This window comes from Denticeps clupeoides, chromosome 9, assembly GCF_900700375.1.
Source record: "Denticeps clupeoides chromosome 9, fDenClu1.1, whole genome shotgun sequence".
Taxonomy (NCBI): Eukaryota; Metazoa; Chordata; class Actinopteri; order Clupeiformes; family Denticipitidae; genus Denticeps; species Denticeps clupeoides.
In genome coordinates, this window is record NC_041715.1 from 15,654,242 (window position 1) to 15,677,865 (window position 23,624).

General features: G+C 46.0%; 1 protein-coding gene across 1 annotated transcript in view; it reads right to left on the minus strand.

Annotated features, from left to right (window-relative positions):
- Positions 1-21,053, minus strand: part of pde11a (phosphodiesterase 11a) — a 36,691-nt gene extending 15,638 nt beyond the window's left edge. Inside the window, exons 1-10 of the mRNA XM_028991493.1 lie at positions 19,693-21,053; positions 17,885-18,043; positions 9,675-9,764; positions 9,264-9,404; positions 8,971-9,035; positions 4,890-5,022; positions 4,590-4,665; positions 2,763-2,830; positions 2,408-2,500; positions 1,230-1,280 (exon numbers count right to left, since the gene is read on the minus strand). Coding sequence (XP_028847326.1) covers positions 1,230-1,280; positions 2,408-2,500; positions 2,763-2,830; positions 4,590-4,665; positions 4,890-5,022; positions 8,971-9,035; positions 9,264-9,404; positions 9,675-9,764; positions 17,885-18,043; positions 19,693-20,475 — 1,659 coding nt within the window. The 5' untranslated portion in view covers positions 20,476-21,053. The remainder of the gene's footprint in view (positions 1-1,229; positions 1,281-2,407; positions 2,501-2,762; positions 2,831-4,589; positions 4,666-4,889; positions 5,023-8,970; positions 9,036-9,263; positions 9,405-9,674; positions 9,765-17,884; positions 18,044-19,692) is intronic.
- Positions 21,054-23,624: the final 2,571 nt, after the last annotated feature.

Here is a 23,624-nt window from a genome sequence, read left to right on the forward strand (position 1 = left end):
AATAAATGTATGAAACGCATGGGCTGCTTATAGAGGAACAGAGGAATAATGACCAGAGGGACTATAGCACATACGGTACAGGGAGGGTGTTAATTAGATCGCTACAAACACATCGAAATGGCGAACAACGTGCTAATAAGAGAACGGTGAGAGGCGCTTTGGCGTGATTCTCGCAAAATACTATTTGCACTCAATGAAACATTCTATTTTTAACGTGCAAAACCAAATCGGGAGTTGCAGTGAGCAGACAGGGAAAAAAAATTTCTATATATATTTTCCCCGGATTAATTAGATTATTGCACTCCTGGAGCGCCGTGCTGCTTTCGGGCAGAAGATGAATACGCAGCTCCACCTCGCCAGCCCAGCACTTTCCTTGGGAAATGTTTGCCTTTTGGGTCAGCGGGTGCGCAAGTCTAACTCGACCCCTGGCGTTATGAATGGCTGTGGAGGGCCGTTCGCTGGTGACATTTACAGTGCTTCTATTTGTAGGCCGGTTATGAAAGTGGAAAAGGCCGGGCGCTCGTCGGTGAGGAGGCTCTGAAAAACATGAGGCTGAGGGTAAGAGCACTGGAGCACCCTAACAGGGATGACACTTCGGGGCGCTGTTTTAACAGCGGGGCATTATTTATCGACACACAATCGGCCATGGAGTCACATGCGAAATTTCCAAGTGATGGATGGTACCCCGGTGGGGTTCATAAACAGCCCCATAGCGAGTACTGTATAAATAATGCAATGACTTCTCAAAAACAGCAGATTTTTATATATTTATAAGAACGACCGGTGCCTGATTATTGTATTTGAGAAAATGTCAAACAAATGGATTGGGTTTGTTAACGATTAGGTATGTGAAACGTATTTTTCTTCACAGTCTAAATGGATGCTGGCCTAAAGCATCAATCAAGCATCTGCTTTTGTTCATGATTTGGTGGTTATTTAAATCTGAATAATCAGACATGACTGTGCACTTAAATTGCTGTTATACTATTGCATCTCAATAAGAATACTTGACTGTATACGTGAAAATACTTTTTAGATGTTGGATATGTTTGTATTGTCATTGACCGTAGGTACTAATACTAATAATTCTCAACAATCAATCAAAGCCAGTGATACTGCTGTATTTTTTTCAGTTATCTTTGAGAAAATGTCTTGTATAAAATTGAGGACATTCAACTGTTTATTAACCTTTAATAACCATTCATCAACACTGATACTAAATCTGTTACCTTAAATTTGTCAACCTCTGTCTTGGAGCAGGTTGCATGGTATGACAGGACCTACAGGAAGACAACATGGCTGGTTACTGCACTGAATGCATTAATACTGAACAAGAACACCATTGGGCATAAGGCTGGAGCAGCTGTGAGTTGATTATAATTGCCATGAGAATATGAGAATATTACCGAGTGCAAGACTGGTGAACAGGAAGGGAGTTAAGCAACAATCTGCTATTAATTTCTGTGGTTAACTGCAAAGTACAAGGTCTGCCCACGCGCTGTCACAAAAGATTGAATCGCGCATGATCAAACCCAGCAGCAAGATCCCAAACTAACAGTGATGTTCACTGAAAGTGAATGACACACACATCCCCACTATGCTCTCCCTACGCCACGGTCACACACTCCGGGGCTAATGCGGGTCTCCAGATAATGCAAGGTGATACGGAGTCCCTCTTTTAGCTCGGAATGTTCCAGATCCACAATGCAGCGCGCCCTGGGAAACAGGGATGTCGGTATAGATTCCGTCCCCGTGCCTCGCGCTCGCATCCAGTGAGGAATAACTGTGGCCGCCTCTCGCATCCTTATTTGATCAAGCGCGCTCATGTTTATTCAGCGCCGCCGGCAGCGATGCATCTGTATGCTGTGCCTGCCCACCGCCACCGTATCTCAGTAACACCGCCGCCACCCCACGAGCTTCACCTGAGATCCCTGCGCTACTGGAGAGGTCCAGTCAACCATTCAGCCGAGATCCGAATGATAACGTTGGTGGGGTGGGGGGGGCTGGCTCTCACCGCGTACGGCACCGTCATTGTTGTTGGTCAGGAGCGATGCCCACCAGCATTAACAATTAAGCAGCTCTTTGTTTGAGGCTATTGACAGATATCCCTTCTGTCGCCGCCCGGCCGCCTACGTCCACAAGACACATGACACTAATAGAGCTGATCAGACAATATACTGCGGCCAACAGCGCTAAAACCTGATGGGTTTACATTACAAACTGCATTAAGACACGTTTCCAAAGGGACTGAATTAGGAAGAGGGAACAGACTTCATGCTATCAAATGGTTGGGGTGTAAAGATCCACAAAATTCCAACCTAAAAATGTTCAGGCTCAAAAACAGCCCACCCAGCGCCGATGTCCCATTGTCCCCCATGCAAACTTTATAAACGTTCACAGTTCTTACGTCCAGAGCCACAGACTGCTTGGCCCATGACTTCTTCACCTGGTCGTACATAATGGTGTTGTTGATGCCAAGACCGCAGAAAATGACAAATGCCTAGAAGGGACAAGAACACACTGTTATTTCTCTGTATTACACACAGTGTGCACGGTAAAAAAAATAAATGTGTGCTTCATCCTGGTGTCGTGGGATACAAACAATGATTAATGCCCCTACACACTCACACAGCCAGCGTGTTATATGAACAGCAGGATTTCTATATATACGGCTTTCCCTCTAATATTGGACTGCTGTGTAGTATTTATGTTTTAATCATATTTCTCTTTCCCCATCATTTCTGTTCTTTTATGGTTCGTACCTCAAAAAGTCGCTGGTCTGCATCATCAAATGGTTTCCCATCCAGTCTGTTCAGTACCTGGGCCACACCTACCACAGAACACACACAAAAGTCCTGAGTGTGTTGGCTGCTCCCCCCCTGCAGCACTGTGTTCCACGGCCGGTAATTACGGCCGCCTTTACGCACGCTGTGCAGCCCCGCGCTCGCCGAGCCCCAATTAGCTTTAAATCACACCCACGCATTCATTAAAGTCATTGATAAAACAATGCACAGGCACCCTGGCTCCGCGGCTGATGAATATGTAAGCGCTTCGCCGACATTACCCTGCGCCCACAGCACGCCGCGCTCACCAGCTACAACGCCGACTGATCCGCTTCCTCTTTCCTTCTCTCGCTAGGACACAATAACGATCCCTTTTCACATACGTTATACATAAAAAATGCGGCACAGTTTGCATTTGCCGTCTTCTGCTACTGTCTCCATACACACCAGGAGCCCTTGTAGCAGTCCAGTGCCGTGCTGAATGGTCCCATGCCCACACAACCAGACAAAAGCTGCTTTTCTGGACCCTTTTCTACGTTCCAAAAAAGAAAAAACGAGGATCCGAAGATTCAAATAACACACATCAAGTTATAAAGCAAACCCAAAATTAACAAAGCAAAACGCTTCATATTGAAAGCAGCCAAACGTGCTGACATGACAGCGTTTCACACTTTCGTCCTCATTTTAACCATATTATGTCTGACGATGGGGATGTTTTTTTCCTGAAGGAGATTATTGTTAATGATCAGCTCATGAAGCTGCTTATGAGGATTCAAATGATTCAAATGATTCATGAAGGCACATTTTGTTTTTTTTCATAGCCTTTACACAATAGGCGTGTTGGAACGTTTGACAGAGTTTGACTTTTGATGAAGGTTCAGCAGTAGGTCGACATACAATGCACCTTTTAAAGAAGGTGTTCCTAATAAAGTGACCACTGCCTGTCTTGTCAATGGCACAAGGCAACCAGCAGGATCCCCTTCATTCATCTCCACATTTTTCAAAAACCAAGGACTTCTCTTCTGCCGCGAGGACGCAGGCAGTGGGCGGCTGAGGTTGGACTGCCATTGTCCTTTGTTAAAAGGTCTGCTTAATAACAGAAAAAGAATTTTGAACATCCGTCAATCACAAAGCGGCTCAGCCTTCAACTCGTAACCTTTCCGCCCTTGATTCGCAAACGCACTGACTGTGCGCGATTGTGGCCTATTGAAAGGAGGGAGGATGTGAGGAATCCTGCTAATGCCTCTTTACGTTTGCTGCTGTTGTGCGCTTATAATGGGCTCTGGGTCCTGATAGATTCCTCCCACACACAGACACACACAAATCTCTCTCTCTCTCTCTCTCTCTATCTCATATAGACACTCACACACACAATGCACCACGGCAGCCAACCCCATTTTACTGCTGACCGTCTGTGTGCAGGCAGCGCCGGCGCCTCTCCTGGCAGCCATGCTGATCGGTTTGCACTCAAGCAAAAGTAATGACTTGGAGAGTCAGATCTCAGAGGGCCTGAGTCTAGCTGCTAGCGTTGCCTCTCGCCGCAATATCCAGCACCAGCGTCGAGCAGGAGATCAATGATTTATCAGGGTGCACGGGTAGTGCAGCCCGGGCCCGGAGCTGATGCTGTGGTGGCTGAGAGACGTATTATAAGCAGCAGCGCCCGGTGATTAGGAAAGTTCTGGAAGGATTAAGAGTCTAATTGAAATTGTAATGGCCACCGAGCCGAGGCTCAGGCATTAGTAAGATATCTTTTCACATGCACACTTGACCAACTCCACGCTGGCATCAAAGAAAAGCGGAACTTACCTATTATCTGATGGTTACTGTTCCAGATTGGCACACAAAGAACAGAGCGTATGTGGAAACCGGAGAACTGATCCGCCTGAAGCAAAACGGGGGAGACAATGAAATGAACGACATGCACCACGTTGTGCGAATTAACCCCTTTAACAGTCCAAGAACCAGCAAAGACAGACAGCACTTTAATAATATGTCATAAATATCATAAATATGGAATTTGTTTTCAAATGAATAGTCGTAGGAAGATTCAGATCAAGTTGTATATCAGTGACTTGTTAAATATAGAACCCATGGAACCAAGTCTACCTCTGCATCGAACCGGGGGTCTTGATATGCATCGCTGATGTTGACGGGGAGGCCAGTGGAGGCGACCAGCTCGGCAATGCTGTTGTTTATCAGCCAGTCGGAATAGGAGGACTTCTCCAGGCTATCCTTGAAGCTGGAGAACACAGTGGTGGATGGAGACCATCATTTTGCTCTACATCTTTGGTAACAGTTTACGTGCACTTAATTGAAACAAATTAGAGAAGCAATATAATACCCACTAACTGTGTGCAAATAATTAGTCTGTTATTAAGCCTACTGAACACACATTTAAGCAAGTATTATGTAGTTGATTCATTACTATTAAACATCATAAAATGGTGAAAATGTGAAAATCTGATTGGCTGAGCCATACTCAAAGCCATAACTGCACACCTGTGACCACACATTACAGCAAGTGCTTTTATGTTGCTTTTACAGACACGTTGCTAGGCAACTGTGTCTCTAAATGAAAAGCACTGAATGAAAAGAATGTGAATTATTTGTATTGATGACAAAATATTGAGTCAACATATTTGATTTATACTTGTGTTTTAAATAATGCTTGGACCGTACTAATGAATGAACGTAATAGTGAATGAATAAATGTCAGCAAATTATTCCAACAACAACAAATAACCATTTTGAATAAAATATTTGCTGGTCAAAAACCTCTGTAAAACAGATGCCGTTCCCAATGGTTTCAGACATTTCAATATGCCCCTCTAGAGCCTTGTGACATAATGTAAAGTTAACTGTATGATTGCCGTCCTCCCACCCACACTTAGGGAACGAGAGTGTTTTGCTGCCTGTTCCTCTCGGCCCAGGTTTGTTGTGGCTCAGCAGCGCTCAGCACATCCAGACTCCCGAGATCCCAAGTGGTCATGCAAATCGACAGATTGCAAAACACACGGGAAACACTTTAAACCCCTGTGATTTCACCCGTTCCGTTCCTTACAGGCACAGGACAAAGAGCGCAGCGCCTCTGGGGGTAAACACCTCCCTGCCGCCTCAGATTACCACATTACCGCCCGCAGTGCAGCAGGAGAAATGTCAGGGCTGACATTATGTTTCCTTATGGAATTTCAGGAAAGGTAAAAATGTCATGAAATGCTGTCTTTGATATATTCATTTAATTTAAATCGTTGAAAACCTTGCTTGCCGAGCCCCTTGGCAGATAACACAGTTAATGTGCTTCTTTATTGTTCCGATGTCTGGTTGAAATGTTTAAATGGGAACACTGAGGATGTCAGATGATGAAGATGGTCAACAGCTCCTCTAGATCTTTCAGTAACACTTTATTTTACATTTCCAGACAAATACATCATACAGGGCCCAATTGTCACAGTGCCACATAAGACACAGTGCAAGGGGAGTGTTCGCTGATGTCCCTTTTTTTTACTGAAATTTATTGATCTTGTTGATTTTCTGTATCATGGGGAGGAGGAACTAATTATGCACCCAGTTCTTTTTGATGCTGTGTTTTTACAGTATCCCTGACACCCAGAAGACTACAAGACTTAAATTACGTTTTTAATATTTCAAGAAATTAGTTGAAGAATTCTGACTGGCAAACCAGTGAATAGGACAGGCGCTCCAGACATTCTATCATTTAAATGTTCGCCGTAATGTTATGTTGTACATATATTTGTATACTGATGCATACTGTAATTTACATCTTACCCAGTTATTTAGGCAGTACGTACATGAAATAAACACATGGACTGGGGGAAAGTCATTGAGCCTATCAGATTTAGTAATGTAATGTAATGTAATGTAGAAAAGAGGAGAACTCACTCAGCTCAAAATTTGTTCAATCAATTGATGTACAATGGATGTTTTGCGCTAAACATGTGGTCCCTGGCATTCTCTTGAGTGATTGGTTATGAACTGAAGAACAGAAACTTGCAAGTAAAGGCCTGAACACAATCTGGCAACTACAGAAGAATGGACAGGCCTAATTAAATGAGTGGAGAAACTCATTTGTGGGGCGTTTTGCTGACATGGTTTGGGGCCGCTCATCTCCTCGGAGGGTAAGGTGAATGCAGATCGATACAAAGTGAATGTGAGGGATCACCTCCATCCTGCAACGCGTCTGTCTTGACAAAGAGTGCTGTCCACAGGCGTCATTCATTTTTGATGAGTATAAAAATGCCGTTAATCACACAATATGACGATCGGTCGCTGGATCTCAACCCCTTCAGAACTCATAATGTATATTCTGGAGCATAATCGTAATCTGCACTGTCCAGCACCATCATCGAAACACCCAGTGAAACACCCATCTTATGAAAGAGTGGAGGGCCTGGAAAATCTGTGACAATCCCCACTGAAGCCGTCAGATCATGTTGGCAGCTCCTTAATACGACACATAAATCACATGAAGATGCATACATATTTTCAAAGTGCAGATGTGACACCAATCGTCTTCCCAATTCAACTTCGTCTTACTAATGTGACGTTTCTAAAGCAATTAGGCAAAGTTCTTCCAAAGACTTGCTGTTCTTCTGATGCTGAACAGCGCTACAGTAAAAGACGCTTCTTGGGCTGAGAGCTCTGTTCCAGATCACAACACTACCAGATCACAAAGGCAGGAAAACAAAATCTCGACTTGAAAGGACTTCAAAGGATCCTGATGCGGGGAGAACAACACGTCCCAGGTGTTCCAGGCTGCGGCGCCGCCGCTCCTCATGACATTCCCCTGAAGTGCTGCCTCATTCTGCCACAATGCTTCTTTAATTACACCTGCACTTAGTGCGCTCGTAGTGGGGACGTCCACGCAGCGCTGAACAAAACCACAAATTTGGCCTTGTATCCTGTTTTGTGTCCTTCACACAATGAAAAAAGTGAACACTAGCTAAACTTAAACTCTTACACCTAATACTGTAGCATCAGCATGTAAATGAACAGGTTACAGCGGGTTTATTTGGTTTATTTGCATTGCGGCAATGCTACAATATAAGTTGTGGTGGCCGGCGTTCACTTTTCTCCTGTCCCTCCAGGAGGTAAAGAGAGGGGCTTCAGGGCAACGGGGCTGATGCACCCTCAGTGTGCACCGCGAGCTGCATTAACGGCCGAGCCGGAGACTCTCGCCGGCATGTCGTGTTCAGAGGAGCATGCAGAGGGACGGGAGGACAGAGCCCTGCGCTTTTAACAGAGGCGAGGCTGAACGGGTGCAATATTTTACGCCATTGTTTGTTTTTTCAGACTAACGGCATGCGGCCAATTAGTGTCTCATCAACGTTGAAAGGGGGTTTGGGGGGGGGGGGGGGGGGGGGGGGGGGGGTATATATACAGTGGGATGTAAATGATCCCTCCGCAGCAATATTTAATGTCTGGGTTTAAAACATTTATCAGCGAAGGGAGCAGTTCTGCCGAGCAGCTCCATCCTGGCTTTAAAGCCGCCCGATTGCAGCAGCGCCAGTAGCAGCTCCCATTCTGATGTTCCGACACTGGGCCGCCGAAAAATAATACAAGTCACAGCTGTCACTATATATGTCACTAAGAATATATAATGGAAAAACTAAATAAATGTGTAATAATGCACATAATAAGATAAAATCTTTGTTCAAATACCATGTATAGCTTTATTACTTACTGACCCATTTACCAGCGTGTTTGCGTAGTGTACGGCATTTTTGGCCCAAAAATGGTGGGTGTCACATCCCAGTCCTGTTCCATATTCAGGAATGTGTTCAGGAGCGAGACTGAGCAGCAGCCAATAGAAATGCATCTTGCCACTGTCCAAATAGTTTTTTGATACAGCCAATCAAATTCAAAAAAGGGCGGAAGATGTGAAGATGTCCACATTTTTAAAAATACTGCTGGATGAATAACAAGAATAACAATTCACATTGTTTTGCTTTCCACATTTGCAGAGGATTTTTATTCACTGGGCACATCGCTCATTTACTTCTGGGTGTGTCGATGAACAGATTCCAGCAGTTATGCCACACACAGTGTCGCGTGCTTTAAAGCATGGAGGCATTTACCTCCAGCTTACTAATTGAGTTATGGAGCTTCTGTGTAGAGTTGCATTCTTTATAGAGTTGGTTCTTTACTAAATCCATCTCGTCTGTCTTACCTGCTGTCTGTGTCCGCACTGCACTTCGGTGACAAGAGCTCAAAGGACTTGGTGAATTTCACCACCTACAGGAAGAGAAGAGCAGGATGAGTGTAATTAACCCCCCTCCCCACCCCACCCTCTGGAAAGGCCACAGTAACACCTCCACACGGACTGTCAGAGAGAGCCAAGTACAAAGGCCCGTCGTTTTTTTTTTTTTCGGTCAATATCTGGTGCCCAAATTGACCTGCATCAGCCACCGATGGCAGGATGAAAGGGAAGGGAGGGGTGGGGTGAAGGTGGGGGTGGCGTACCGGAGACTCGATGTCCTCGAGCAGCTGCACAGAGCAGCGCTCACATTTGAGCAGCGTCTGGGCACGGTGCATGATTTTCCTTACTATCTTCTCCAGGTCCGTCTGCTCCTCAAAAAGATCGTTCACCACCTCCAGAAGAGCCTGTAGGGCGACAGAAACACGCGGGAAACATGAATTGGAAAATCCCAGCAATCTCAGCAAAGACTGGAAAGCAGGAATAACTTAAGTTACGATAAAGATGTTATAACACTTCATTCAAAGCAAAAATAAATAAACCATAAACAGAGGTCTTTTCTGTCATCTTCAGCTATACGCCCGTCCACCAGCCTCACTGGTGTGATTTACACCAGAAAGCTCCCTCTGCCCATGTTTCCCAGCAGCGTGAGTGGGCTCGGCCGGATCCAGCCTCACCCTGCTCCGGTCGTACTCCTTCCTGGAGGCGGCGAAGAGCTGCGCGTTGGAGATGGCGATCCCGCAGAACGGCAGGTACATCTGCAGCACCTGCGGAGTCATTAGTTACCGGATAGTTACAATGTGGTTCAGGAAAAGGCATCGTTTTGGCATTCATTAGCCACGACTAACACATCAATTCATCTCAGTGTTGGTCTTGGTTGCTTCCTTCAACCCCCCATGCCTCGGGGGGATTACGTAAATCCCGTAATCAATCCCGTCTTCCGTAATTTTTCCGTGTTCTTTTTCCTTCCTGGCTACTACAGAGACTGTTATATTTGAATGCGTAATGATCCTGTCAAACTAAAACCACAAATTATTTATGTTACCACTGACGCAATCAATTTAGCAGCGATGTTGAACAGCAGGCACGCACGCATGCTTTATTAATGCGCAACGTTCGTACAGCGGTGAAAACAGCACTGCTTCCAGCAGGGTCCTGTGCTGGTTACTTCACAGGTTACTGACCTGCAATGCAACGCACACGTTAACCTGTTATACGCAACATCATGCTCCGCATGCATTATTAAACGAAGGCGTCTGACACTGGAGGTGGTAGCATGGAAGCCAACATTTTTTTGCACTTTTTAATTGTTTTGTCTCCACAGTGCTGGGAGACCGGATAATTACTCTCCCTTATCATTTGCCTTCCACAAAGCTCCTTCTACATTAGTGCAAAGAAGGCTGCGGTAATAGAACAGTAGGAAAAAAATAATAGAAAGAGATTATTTACCTGTTTTCTATTCCATTTAAAACTGAGTTCGCCGGGAACGCGTGTAATCAATCCCGGGCGTAATGGATTGACTAATCTATGACGGATAAATGGGATTTTAAAATGAATGCTCTAATCTGGCTAGCACAGTAATGCACGGATTGATGCTCGGTTCACACCTAATTCTCACAGCCAGGCAGCTTGCTGACTAAATTGCCTTGTCTGAGAGACACTTAAGGTTCCAGACAATGAATTAACGTGCTTTCTCCCTACACACACACCTTCAAATCTCTTTGTGTTATTTATTTGACCATTTAAATGCACAGAATGACTACACCTCACTTTGACTGCTCGGAACAAGTTGTGCACGCTTTATATGGTTGTCGTGTACACTTCATTGAATTGTGTATCCAACAATGACTAAAGCCTGAAATAGTGCACAAAAAAGATAAATCACAAAATTTCAATCACATTGTGTCCCTGAGCACGACACTTAACCCCGAGTGTCCCCAGGGGGACTGTCCTTGTCACTACTGGTTGTAAGTTGCTCTGGATGGGGGCATCTGATGAATGCAAATGTACTGCAAACTAAGAGTGGGCCGCTTTTTGGATGCTTTTTTTTAGAGTGTAACAATTTCAGACAATTAACAAAGTTTTTTAAACAGTTTAAACACACGTAAACACTCATTCTACATTCTTTAAACCTGCCCGTCAATACGTCACATGCACAAATATCATTAAAGATAAAGAGTTTCTTTTATTTATGTAAATCCTGAAAAACAAAACCAAAATGCTAAAAAAGATAGTGTAATATTTGTACTGTTACTTTAAGATGGGTACTCAGATCATTTCATTTTAATGTATTTTAAAAACTGAAATGTCTTTTGCAGACATTTGAAACACCACAGGGCACACACACCATTCACTCACAGACTCACACCTACGGTCAATTTAGAGTCGATAATGCAACCAGTGCACATGCCTTCGGAGGGCGAGAGGAAACCGGAGAACCCAGAGGAAACCTCCACTGACATGGGAAGAGCATATAAATTAGAGAGATTTATATTACAATCATATTACATTAACAACAAATGCACTCTAACATGTAATTATTGTAATTTAACTGCACCCATCAATATGGTCAGTACGACTGACACCCTGGAACTCTTTTGTAGTTCGGCGTGAACATAATGCAGGAATTCAGGTACAACGTAAGTTCCTCTAATTTCATTCTTACTTTTTTTTGTGAGTGGGTGGAGCGGCTTGGCTGACTGCTGGGTGAAGAATGGTTTAATAACGGAACACACTGACCGAGCCCTCGGGTGGTGCTGGCCGCTCTTCATTCTTATCTCCTTACTTCCTATAGGTGACACGTGAGACACTGGCGCGCTGGTCCTGCTCGGAGTCCCGTCAAATGAACTGCGTTGCCCAGTGAAAGCACCCGACGTGGCGTCAAGTGGGATAGTCTCGGCACCGTCGGCACCGGCGCGACCCGCATTCCCTCCTCGTGTCACGATGGCCGTTTCTGACCTCCTTCCCACCTCGGATGCGTTTAGCTGCGATTGCTCTTTACTGGAGGCACGAAATCCAGGGCAAGACAACGGTAACAGCGCGGCTCCGTTACTCTGCGTGCTTTTTTGAACGGACGTCTCGTGGCAGAAACGCGCACAGGTGCACTGGCGGTGGCGCCGATGGCCTACTTTCGCGGTGGCCCCTCCGGCCCGCCCGCTGACTGGAGGCTTCCCTCCGCGTCGTGGCTCGGTGGACCGCCTCTCCGGCGTCACGCAACTTGCCGCGGCGCGAGTGCGAGTCCAGTGTTCGAAACCTGCCCGGCCCGCGGGTGGCCACCACGGAGCGCCGCAGCAGCAGAGATTACAGAGTATCACACAGGGCCCAGGCGCGGCCGGAACCACCACAATTCTATCACCCCACTCACTTTCCACAAGCGATTAGTCTTGCTCCCGGGACACTGGGCACAGACACACACACACACACCGCTCATTCACACACTCACACACTCACACCCACCAACAATTCAGAGACGGCAGTTCACCCAGCGCCAGCAGTCAGCCGGGGCTCAAACTCCCAACATGGGATTTGTATGACTAGGAAAAACATTTGGCTTGAGGCAAAACGAAAGAGGACATCTGGTTAACGGCCACGAGGAGGACAACTTTCTGCTATGATGCAACCTTCGGATGCAAATCGCCGCTAATTTGCCAATTTTGAGTGAATGGAGCTGCTCCCCGGGCAGCCGGCCACGTCCCATTACTTCAACCGCCCCGCAGGCTTGCCGCTGTGGAAGCGAACTCTCCATCAAGCGGCCCGCAAACACAGAGGCGAATGTGCGTGGAGGGACGGCATCACTCCGTTCATCTGACTCATGGCTGCTGCGTAAAGGCACGCGCGGCCTGCCATTTCCACGGCTTTTTGGGGAATGCTACAGCCGAAATTCACGGATAGTTTTTTTTCCATTTTATGCAGTAAAACTGACACTGAACGTTTTTTTGGCTCCCGTTTTGCTAACAGAGTTGAAAAAGAGTATAAATGGCAGCACCCAGCAGAACAATGGTACTCGTATAGCCCGATGATTTACGCCACGAAAAGCCCGGGAATTGCAGAATCCAGGAAATAAAACGGAATCTGTTCTAAAATGCGGAATTGCATACAGTGCGCGTTTCAGGACGTTTGCGCCCCAACACAATGTAAATGCTCGGTCAGCTTTGGCGAAGAGGCTGTCAGTGTCGAATACGTAATCACACGCCCGATCGGTTCCGTAGTTCAGCCAACTCAAAGAAATCGGTGGATTCAAAACTTGTTTTTTTTATCATGGTTCCCGTTCATTACGCAACTTTGCGTTCTTTTATGTTGACGTCACTTTTATTTCCCGAAAGGAAGAATGTGTAATATTGTGAAATAGTTCTTTGCATGAAATGATCGTATTATTTACATGTAAATGGTTTACAAAAGCAAAGAGTAAACGGCCAAGCACTTTGTGGAACAGTTGATTAAATGTGATTTGTCATATTGCGTTTTTAGGTGAATAAAAATGTTTATAACAGAAAATGGAAAAAAAAAAACTGAAAAGATGTGACGGATTTCATGGGGCCCGTCTACAGGAACCTGCACGACTGCTGGATTCCCTTTGGGCCAAAGAAACAATGCAGCATAAAATTGCTTGTATGCGTCCTGCGTTAATATCCCATTTCATTATCATTATTCATAGGCGCACATTGGCATTTGCCAGGTTGTTTCCACCCACGCTTGATTCTGTAAAACCTTATAAAATGAAAAAATAAATAACCCACAACAACAGCAGATCTTGTTGTCAGTGTCAAGCGTGCAGGTTTCTGGGCTACGCTTCATGGTGTCATGTGACACGGGAGGAGACGCCAGCAACTGGGAGCCTGCCGAGAACATTTCATATCTTATTTCAGAAGGAGGCATCACAGGCCGCCACATAAAGGGTTATTACAGTACTGCTTCAACTGCTTTTGGAACGGAGCAAGAATGACGAACGGGAGGTTCAGTTTGACTCCTGGGTTAAAACCAACATGACGCTTCATATGTTTTATTGTGAATATACCAATTGGATTTTTAAATTTACATGCAGTGCACGAAGCAAAGGAAAAGACACAAAGTTTGATATTTGTTCCATCAAGAGACTAAATCCTATATTCAAACACAAACTTGATAGGCTCAGATAACTATGTAGTGTAGGTTCACCGACATAATTCTAAAAAATCTGCAAAAAGGTGAGAGCCTGAGGAACCATGTGTCTCTATAAATAATATTCAATGTACGAACTTAGTTAATAGAAAGGAATATAACAGAATGCAACAGCATTGTTAATTAAGGACAATGATCTGTATTAAAAGATCCATAATTCATATTTATTGACATTTCCTATATTCAAACAAGCAATCCGCAACTCTCCTCAGGGAGGTAAGTATTATTACAGCAATAATCCCTTCATCATCAGTCACAAACATGCATGATAATGATGTGAAATATGTGCTTAAAGGCATTTTACTATGAATTTGGTCCAAATTTCCAACAGGATATATATTATTATGTACCATTGCTACCATTGCATGTTGCAGTCATCGGCAATAACTGTGGTTCTTTAAAAAAAAAAAAAAAAATTCATTCTCAGAAATCTAAATACTTAGAAACCCCGACCATTCAAATGCGGCGGCCTAGAGACACATTTCCCAGGAATTACCCGTCCTTCACAAATAATTCATGTAATTGTGTTCTGAAGCCGGGGGTTATATCACACATCCTATCCGCAGATAACGGGCTTGTGACAGTAACAGCTCTGAAGAGGCGACGCTGAGGATTTCATCATTAATTCAGCAGCAGCCACTCTGAGCATTAACATGATGGTCGCGCTGCCGTGCAGACAGTGCTGCCGCCGCGTTGTTTTATTTGCATCCACGGTGTAACTCCCAGAATCACTCTACAGATCGCATGGCACCACAGCAAAAAGCCCCTAAAAAGCTGGCGTGCGTTTCAGCTGCTTTTATCAGCGTGCCATCTCCGCTTCCCCGCATCCAGAACGACCCGGAGGGACGAGGCGCCGCGGCCTGGGATCTGGCCGCGAACGTGCATCCTCCATTGAGAGCGCCTCAGAGCTCCACCGCGGCCGCGCTCGGCGTGGACCGAGCGCTAAATGACTAACTGTGCCAAATAATAGCTCGTTAGGAATCAGCGGGTTCCGGCAGAAAGATCAACGGCCGCGCCTCGCCATTCACCCGGTCATTTCCATTCAGCGCCAGCCGCAGGCACCCTTTCCGTTCTAAGTGCCCGGCCGAGGATCACCGACCCAATAAGTGGGCAGGGCTCTCCGGCAAGGCCCGTGCGTCTTGGCACCCCTCTTCTCAACTGGGCCCGCGTGAGACGCTCGGCTCTGGACGAGGCGCTGCCGGCGTGACGTTCTGCGACTGTTTGCTCTGTAATCGGAGCCCGGCAGGGGCCGCGGCCTTCGGGCGCGGAACAATCGCGCCGTGAAAGGCGCGGGTCTTCACAGGCCAGCTGCCGAGCTTTATTACACGGCCGCACACAAACAGGAGGCAAGCCTTTCAGCTTCACGCCAATTTAATACGAGCCCTGACGCGGGATGTGTTGACACCGTCGCCGGCAGAGCAGCTGTATCTGAACGGACTTTAATGCCACAAGCGCGTCTGAAAGGGACTTCTCTGTAATATCACGCGCAACTTCGGGGTTTTTGGAACTTAGACGTGTGATAGCTACCCCGCAGAAGCTTGTTCGCAGTGACACAACGGCAATTTGTTCACAAAAGAGACACAAGAAGAACGCCGTTCAGATCCTAAACAGCAGAAGATGAGACTTTGGGAACGTTCCTCTTGCATGTCCTGTTCTGCAGGCCTATCTGTCCAGCTCAGCACCTTTCTGATCAGTGCACAATGAGGCTGCAGCCGCCCAGTACAATTAATATGTAATTAAGACGCGGTATAAAATATGTGGCTCTGTTCCTTCCACCAATGACTAAGTGTCTGTTTGGTTTAAGACCTGCAACAGCATTTTATTGGCCCGACAGTCGTGTGTAAAGATGTAATATGCATAGACGGAGACCCCCTCTGTATCTGGAGAGATGTGTGGCACATCCATCCACTCCACTGGATACGGACTGGGGGTTTTTACTAGATGACGCCACGAAAAAAAACAAGCAGATCCAAGAATGTTACTTCCTTATGTTATTTACGGCGTGCACGCATTTTTTATTCTTTTCATGTCAACTTTTGAGTAGAAAGCGTAAATTAAATGGGAGGTCTTTGTTGCCAGATTTATTCCATCTCAAGCAGACTGTCTCCAGTTAAACCTTGTCTTAGCGGATTACCTCCATGCTCCTAAGCCCAGGAATAGGGGGTAAAATGAAATAACAACCCAGGCCGCCAGGACAGACTTAAACAGCCAGCTCGCGTTTATAATGAGCAACGCCGGTGTGCCTAATGGTCGGAGTTAATGAAGGAGCAGTTTTTTTTCCTTCTTCATTTTAATATAACCATGTCAGGCCAGGTAACCTTCTTGGACTTTTATCATTTCAAAGGTAAATCAGGAAAAAAGCAATTAGTTTTGGTCCATAGACATTAATGCCGCGGTAATTACAAAACGCATGGCCAATCACAGGCTCCAGATCTTTCAGCCGCCGAGGCATTGCGGCAATCCTCATTTGAATGCGTGTTAGACTTTATATCAGCACAGCCCCCCGACCAATTATAATACAGTTCTGGCTATTCCTAGCACATGCGTGTTCACAACACATATGGATAAGATCAATCTGCCATGTGCGGTATTTTGGGGTTATTCGGAGTGACTGATTGTAATGTAGTTTTCATCCACGCTGCTATAATTTATATCAGGTACGTATTTATTGTTACAAAGATACTTGCATGTGTATTATTAACAGAAAAAAGAAATATAGGCAAGAAATATTGTTGACTGTCCAAACAAGTCTTTCTCAAAAACTGGAATATTTTTTCTGGTTTTTGCCTCGAGTCCACACTGAAATTTTAGGGGAACCAAAATTGTCATTTTTTAAAAGGAGTTCTAACGCTGATGTATTAGCCCCACCTCCAACTTGACCTGAAACCCCAAACACATCATACAATGGCAGCTGCTGCAAAACCTCATGAATCAAATACATTATTGTTTATTGCCAACCTTGTGTGGAGGCTTTATGCACCTTTCTCCATGTTTCCTCTTTCAAAGGTGTGAAGGGCTAAGACAACGCCTCCATTTTAGAAAAGAACATTCTCATGTGGAAGGGGGACATCAGAGGGGGACACTTTTTCTGGTATTATATAAAATATTATATGCTGGATGTGTTCATGATTGTCGCTGGCCAATCTGAATTCTCGGAGAAAAGCGCTGATAGGCTATCTGCAGGAAACAGGACCTTGTTGCCAAATTTGAATTTGCTTGAGAATAGCTATTGAGAAACCCAATGGTAAGTAGTAATGGCAGTTAAAGAATAATGATAGTAGTAGTCAAATGTTAACACACTCGCCTAAAAATCACAGGTTCAAACCCCACTTAATGCCACTGTGTCCCTGAGCAAGACACTTAACACTGAGTTGACAGAGCCCGTAACTAATGATCGTAAGTCACTCTCGATAAGGGCGTCTGATAGAATGCCGAGAATGTAAACGTTAAATCACAATACTTGTGCTACCATGGGTGTGACATACTGATGGGATTGTTATTTGGGGTAGTTGGTTTCTCCCCTCCAAAATGGCCCATGGGCTACATCTGATATTGTGTTCTGGTCGTCTGGGGTGTTGATGGAGGGCTATACCTTTGCTATGAGACTGAAGGCAAAGACGATTGATTCATAGGATGAATTATTTACATAGGTTTGTCATTTAAATATGGAATAAACCCCCCAAAGAAGTGAACATTCGAATCAGCAGCACAGCGGTAGTGCCAGAGTTACCTTCTCGTCATCCTCTGTGAAGAGAGCACCTTCTGGGCTCTTATTGATGGCTTGAGCCACACCAATGATTTCTCCATCACTGTTTCTTATGGGCATGCACAGGAGGGACTTGGTCTTGTACCCAGTCAGCTTGTCAATTTCATCACTGAAGCGATGATCCTGCGGGGAAAAAATTATAAGAATTAGTGGATGTACAGCCTGTGTTCTGCGAGGTTCTCTACTGCAGAAAGGATAAAGTCATTAAAAGAAACAAACCTATAAGATTATTGAATTTGTTTCTATGACTATGGGACAGTTTCCTCGGTGCATCTAGCCCAGGGATCGTCACTGTTAGACAGAGTTAGATTCAGTCCAGAGCTCGTCCAAGTGGCTCATGTTTCAGTGCCTCAGGGGCAGCACTTTTTAAGGTTCCTGACTGTACGTCACGGTTGTATATACAGTGGGGGATATAATTATTTGATCTCCTGCTCATTTTGCAAGTTTGCTCACTTACCAAGAAACAGTCAGTCTCTAATTCCAACGGCAGGTGTATTTGAACACTGAGAGACAGAACTTCAAAGTAACACATTTCAAAAAGGTTATTAATGAATTAGCATTTTTATTAAAGAAATAAATATCGATCTGGAGCTCCATGCACGATCTCATCTCGTGGAGTTTCAATTATTATAAGAACAGTGTGAAACCAGACCAGAACTATTCAGGAGGAGCTTGTCGTCTCAAGGCAGCTGGGACCATAGCCACCAGGAGAACAGTTGGAGACACACTATCAATCAAGGACTGAAATCCTGCAGCCCGCAAGGTCCCCCTGCTCAAGAAAGCACATGCACAGGTTCACCACTGAACATCTAAACGATTCAGAAGAGGTCTGGATGAAACTCTTGTGGTCAGATGAGACCAAAATCAAGCTCTTTGGCATCAGCTCAACTCGCCGTGTTTGTTTAGAGGAACGCTGCCTGTGACTCCGACTACACCACCCCCACCGTGAAACATGGAGGTGGAAACCTTATGCTTGGGGGTAATTTTCTGCCAAGGGGACAGGACAACTGGATGGGGGATGGATGGAGCCATGTACAGCCAAATCTCGGGTGAGAACCTCCATACCTCAGCCAGGGCACTGAAAATGGCTTGGAGCGGATCTGCAAAGATGAGATATGTGCAAACCTTGTGGCCAAATACAAGAAAGTGAAGTGATTGCCATTGTGAAACACTGCAGCACAGCACACGGTGACACAACAAAATGTGTCCTCTGCTTTTAACCATCACCATTGGTGAGCAGTGGGCAGCCACGCCAGGCGCCCGGGGATAGGTGTGGGGACGGGGAACCACTGACGTCTGACCTCTATGATGGCCAACAAAGGTTTTGCCACCGAGAACTAAAGCATGTTTTGCACAAGGGATCAAATGCATATTTCATTCATGATAAGGCTAATGAATTTATAGCTTTTTTCGAAATGCATTTTTGTTTTTTATTCTCTCACACTGTTCAAATGTACCGACCACTGATGGATCATTTCTTTGTACAAAAACAGTAATTATTTCCTCCACGGTGTGTAGGTTTTTTTTGCAGCATTCTGAGGGTGCATTCAGAGATGAGCTCCTGCTGTAGCTATTTTTTTCCCTATTTGCTAACATTATAACAAAATAGTAGAGTATAATAAAGCCAAGAGACATAGATGCTTGTAGATACCGAGCATCTAAATGAACACTATAGACCACTTGCTGTGGTGCTGGTTGTGAGCACATGTGCCGGTGGTCCTCTGACCTGGAAAGGTTGTGGGGGTGTCGAGGTGCCGGAGAAAAACACACACCTGGTAGGCATCTGGGATATTTACAGTCTCGCCATGCTCGGCCACATATCCAATGATGCCCTTTCCCCAGGGAACCTGAACTTCGTCCGAGTTGCTCAGGGAGGGCAGCACGGCGGTGCCCGCGTGCACGTCGAAGAACTTGGACACCAGGGTCTTCTTGTTGGCCGTGCCCTCGACCAGGAACAGGGAGCAGCGGTCGGCGTCGACCATGATGCACACGAACACCAGCACCTTGTAGCTGAGGCTGGTGAGGTCCAGGTCGTTGGAGATGTCCTTGACCAGCTCGAGGAAGAACTCCCGCTCGTTGTGCTCCTTCAGGTAGTACTTGAAGTCCACGGCGGTGGAGGGGTACTGGGGGATGTTGACCCGCGACTCCAGCAGCGCGCTCAGGATGTGGGCGGTGGTCGGGGGCAGCGAGCTGGCCTTGCGCAGCAGGGCGCGCCGCCGCATGCTGGTCAGCGGCTCCTGCGCCCGCGAGTTGACGTGCTCGTCGTACGTGCGGTTCGCGTTGGCGGCCTTGGAGCGGGCGAAAGTTTTGCGGAGCTCCTTCTGCGAGGCGCGCCGCTGCAGGCCGTCCCCGCGGCTGGCCCAGCTGTCCCGGTGCGCGCCGGGCTTGTCCGCCTCCGCGGCCGGAGCGACGGGCGTTTTGGCGGCCTGGTGGCTCTTGAGCCATTTCTCCACCATGCTGTGCTTCCCCTTCCTGTTCAGGTAGTCTTCGAACAACTCGGGGTGGTCGTCGAGAAAAGTTTCCACGTCAGAGAAGGCCATGCTCGCCACAGCCATCTCTAGTTGTGCGTGTGCGGTTCGCCGCGACCCGGTGCAAGAGCATCCCACGGCGACACACCACCGACGTCGCAGCGGGCGGGCAGGCGACACGACGCGCGCGGAACCGGACAGAAACGGGAGTGATTCAGCGAAGCATCCCCAAACCGCCCAGCGAGGCGCGCCGCCGTTCCCCGGTGCCCGCCGGCGCCGCCGCGGCGTCTCCCTCCAACTTCGGCCGGTTCCTCATGATTCTGAGCTTCCCTCCTTCCTCCCTCTCGTCCTCCCTCCCTCCGGTGACGCGCCAGTGCGCGCGACCCCCGGCCCGTCTCTCGTGCGCGCGCGTCACCGGCGAGGATGCAAGCGCGACCTGCACCGGACGACGGCGTGCGGTCACAACGTCGCCATAATCTTTACTAGGCTTCCGCCCACAAGAAGAGTGGCGCTTCATAATAGAACAATCCCGCAAATAGTCCGTGGTACATGGTGGTCGAAGTAACTATTCTTTTAAACAACTACCATAATCCTGAAAATGCAGCTCGTGGGCCACTTTGGTGGCGTCGAGAACACTTCCACGGGAGCGCAGGTCACAGGCTGGGAAGCACACAGCGCGTTAACGCGAAAGGCGTGTGCGTAACCGTGTGCGTAACCGTGTGCGTAAATAGCGGAATTTCTCACACGTAGAGGCTGCCTAGAAAAAGCCCGCCGGGGGGCATACTGCGCATGACAGTGGAAACGACAGCGTATTCACAGTATTCGTAACGTCCCCTGCTGATACATCGCCGATGGTCGGTAAAAAAAAAAAGAAATAAAAATAAAATACAGATTTCCACGGGCTCGCCAGACGCACAGATGCGTGGTTACAGTGTCCCCTGCTGGGTGAACGTCCCATTACTGTACGCTGGAATATTAAATATGAACGCGCAAAGCAGAGAACTGAAAGTGAGAGAAAGCAGAGAACACGAAGCAGAGCAGAGAACACGAAGTGATCTGATGGCCACGGAGACTAAACTTCCACGCACATGTTGTATGAATGATTTGACTTTTTTTTTTATATAAAATGGTTTTGGTTTGAATCGGTTTCTTCCAAATGATGATACCTTCGACTGGACATTTATTCATTGGACATTACAGTTCCTTCAGTCACAACAGAGTCCTTCTGTCTTCTGAGCATTATAATGAAATAATAAATGAAGAACTTGACTAGTTGACAACATCCTGAGCACAAAATCAGCCAAAGGTGAGCGGCAGGGTTACAGCAATAAGCAGACTGGCGTAAAACACAAGACTGACATTAACATTTTTACATGTACAGCATTTATCAGACGCCCTTATCCAGGGCGACTTACAATCAGTAGCTACAAGGACAGTCCCCCTGCAGGCACTCAGGGTTAAGTGTATTGCTCAGGGACACAAGTAAGTGGGGTTTGAACCTGGGTCTTCTAGGCTACTACCACCTGACAAGAAGTGAATGTCATACACTTTTTGTTAGGTGGTAGTAGCATAGAAGATCATGCATAAAAACTCTCCCAACAAGGCTGAGATATTCACTCGAGCCATCAGTTATGTTTAGTAAGTGCTGATCAGTAGGGGTGGATTACGGACCGGGCCAGCAGGGCCACTGCCCAGGGGCCCTTGGGGTGCAGAGGGCCCGTGGGGCCCCTAGCCCAAAACAGTTTTTTTCACATTGGAGAACTTGCAATGCGTAAATCATGGGGAGAGACCTATCTTTTCCCATAATAACCAGGCTGCTGAATAGAAATGGGATGATTAGATAAAGTGCTTTGATTTAGAGCATGAATTGTATGACATTCAAATAATGTTTGTTATGGTACGATCTAGTTGCGCTACGTTGCTACCTGTCTCTATAAACAGAGATGGGTAACCTGGTGCTAACTTTAACGTGAAGTAATGGCATTAGGCTGTACTGATTATAATTTGAGATCCAACTTACTGTATCAACTTAAGCCACCTTCTTTTAACTTAAAAAAAAAATAGCGGCAAAAGGTTTTGTCAACATCATTCTGCTTTTACAACACGGTACACCGCACTAGTTTGGACCCACAAGTGGCATTTGGGCCCACACGACCCATAATCCGTCCCTGCTGATCAGTAAGTAAACCATTTATACGGAGTAATAACGTGCTTGGCACGCTGTGGGTTTAGCTGCAGTAGCGGCTTTGATTCCACTAGATGGCGCCCAAACTCAATCAAGCCAGAACCGGCTATTGTTGATATATAAATGGCATTATACTTAATTTTTAATTGATTAATGTGTTTATTCAAAGCAACAGCACTGCGTTTTATTATATTTAGACATATGTAGATCTAAAGCGTAAGTATTTAGTGGATTTAATGCCAATGTTCAACAGACAGCAAAGTGCACAACATGTAACGCTCGCATTGATACAGAATTCTTGCGTACCCGTAAATATTACTGTCGCTAAAATGCACAATAAAACAACAGATAAGCACCGCTCTGTACGGGTGAAGGTGGTGGCCCGTTTACATTTTTACTGAGTATTGTTTAAAACACATGGAAAGCGTAATACTTATGTCCGTGTAGACAATAATGTTTAAGCTATTATTGTGGAAGAACACTGAATTCACTTTGAATTCTCACTGGCATTGTAGCCATATTACTGAACAACTTCAAGCATTGTAAATAGATACATTATAAATACGTCCAAATGAATAAATAATTGAATAAATGACGTACAGTGACGCACAAACCCCATATTGATAATTGCTGTACAGGGTAGGCCATTTATATGGATACACCTTAATAAAATGGGAATGGTTGGTCATATAAACGTCCTGTTTGTGGGACATTAGTATTTGTGAGGGGGAAAAGATGGTTGGTGACCATAGTGGCCATTTTGATGTCGGTCATCTTGGATCCAACTTTTGTTTTTTAAATAGGAAGAGGGTCATGTAACACATCAAATTTATTGGCAATTTCACAAGAAAAAAACACGGTGTGCTTGGTTTTAACGCCACTTTATTCTGTCATGAGTTATTTACAAGTTTCTGACCTCTTATAAAATGTGTTCAATGTCACTAACCATCCCCATTTTATTAAGGTGTATCTATATAAATGGCCCACCCTGTATTTCGTACCCTGCTGTGCGCTGGCGCGGGCGGATCCCAGACACCAGGGGGCGCTAACG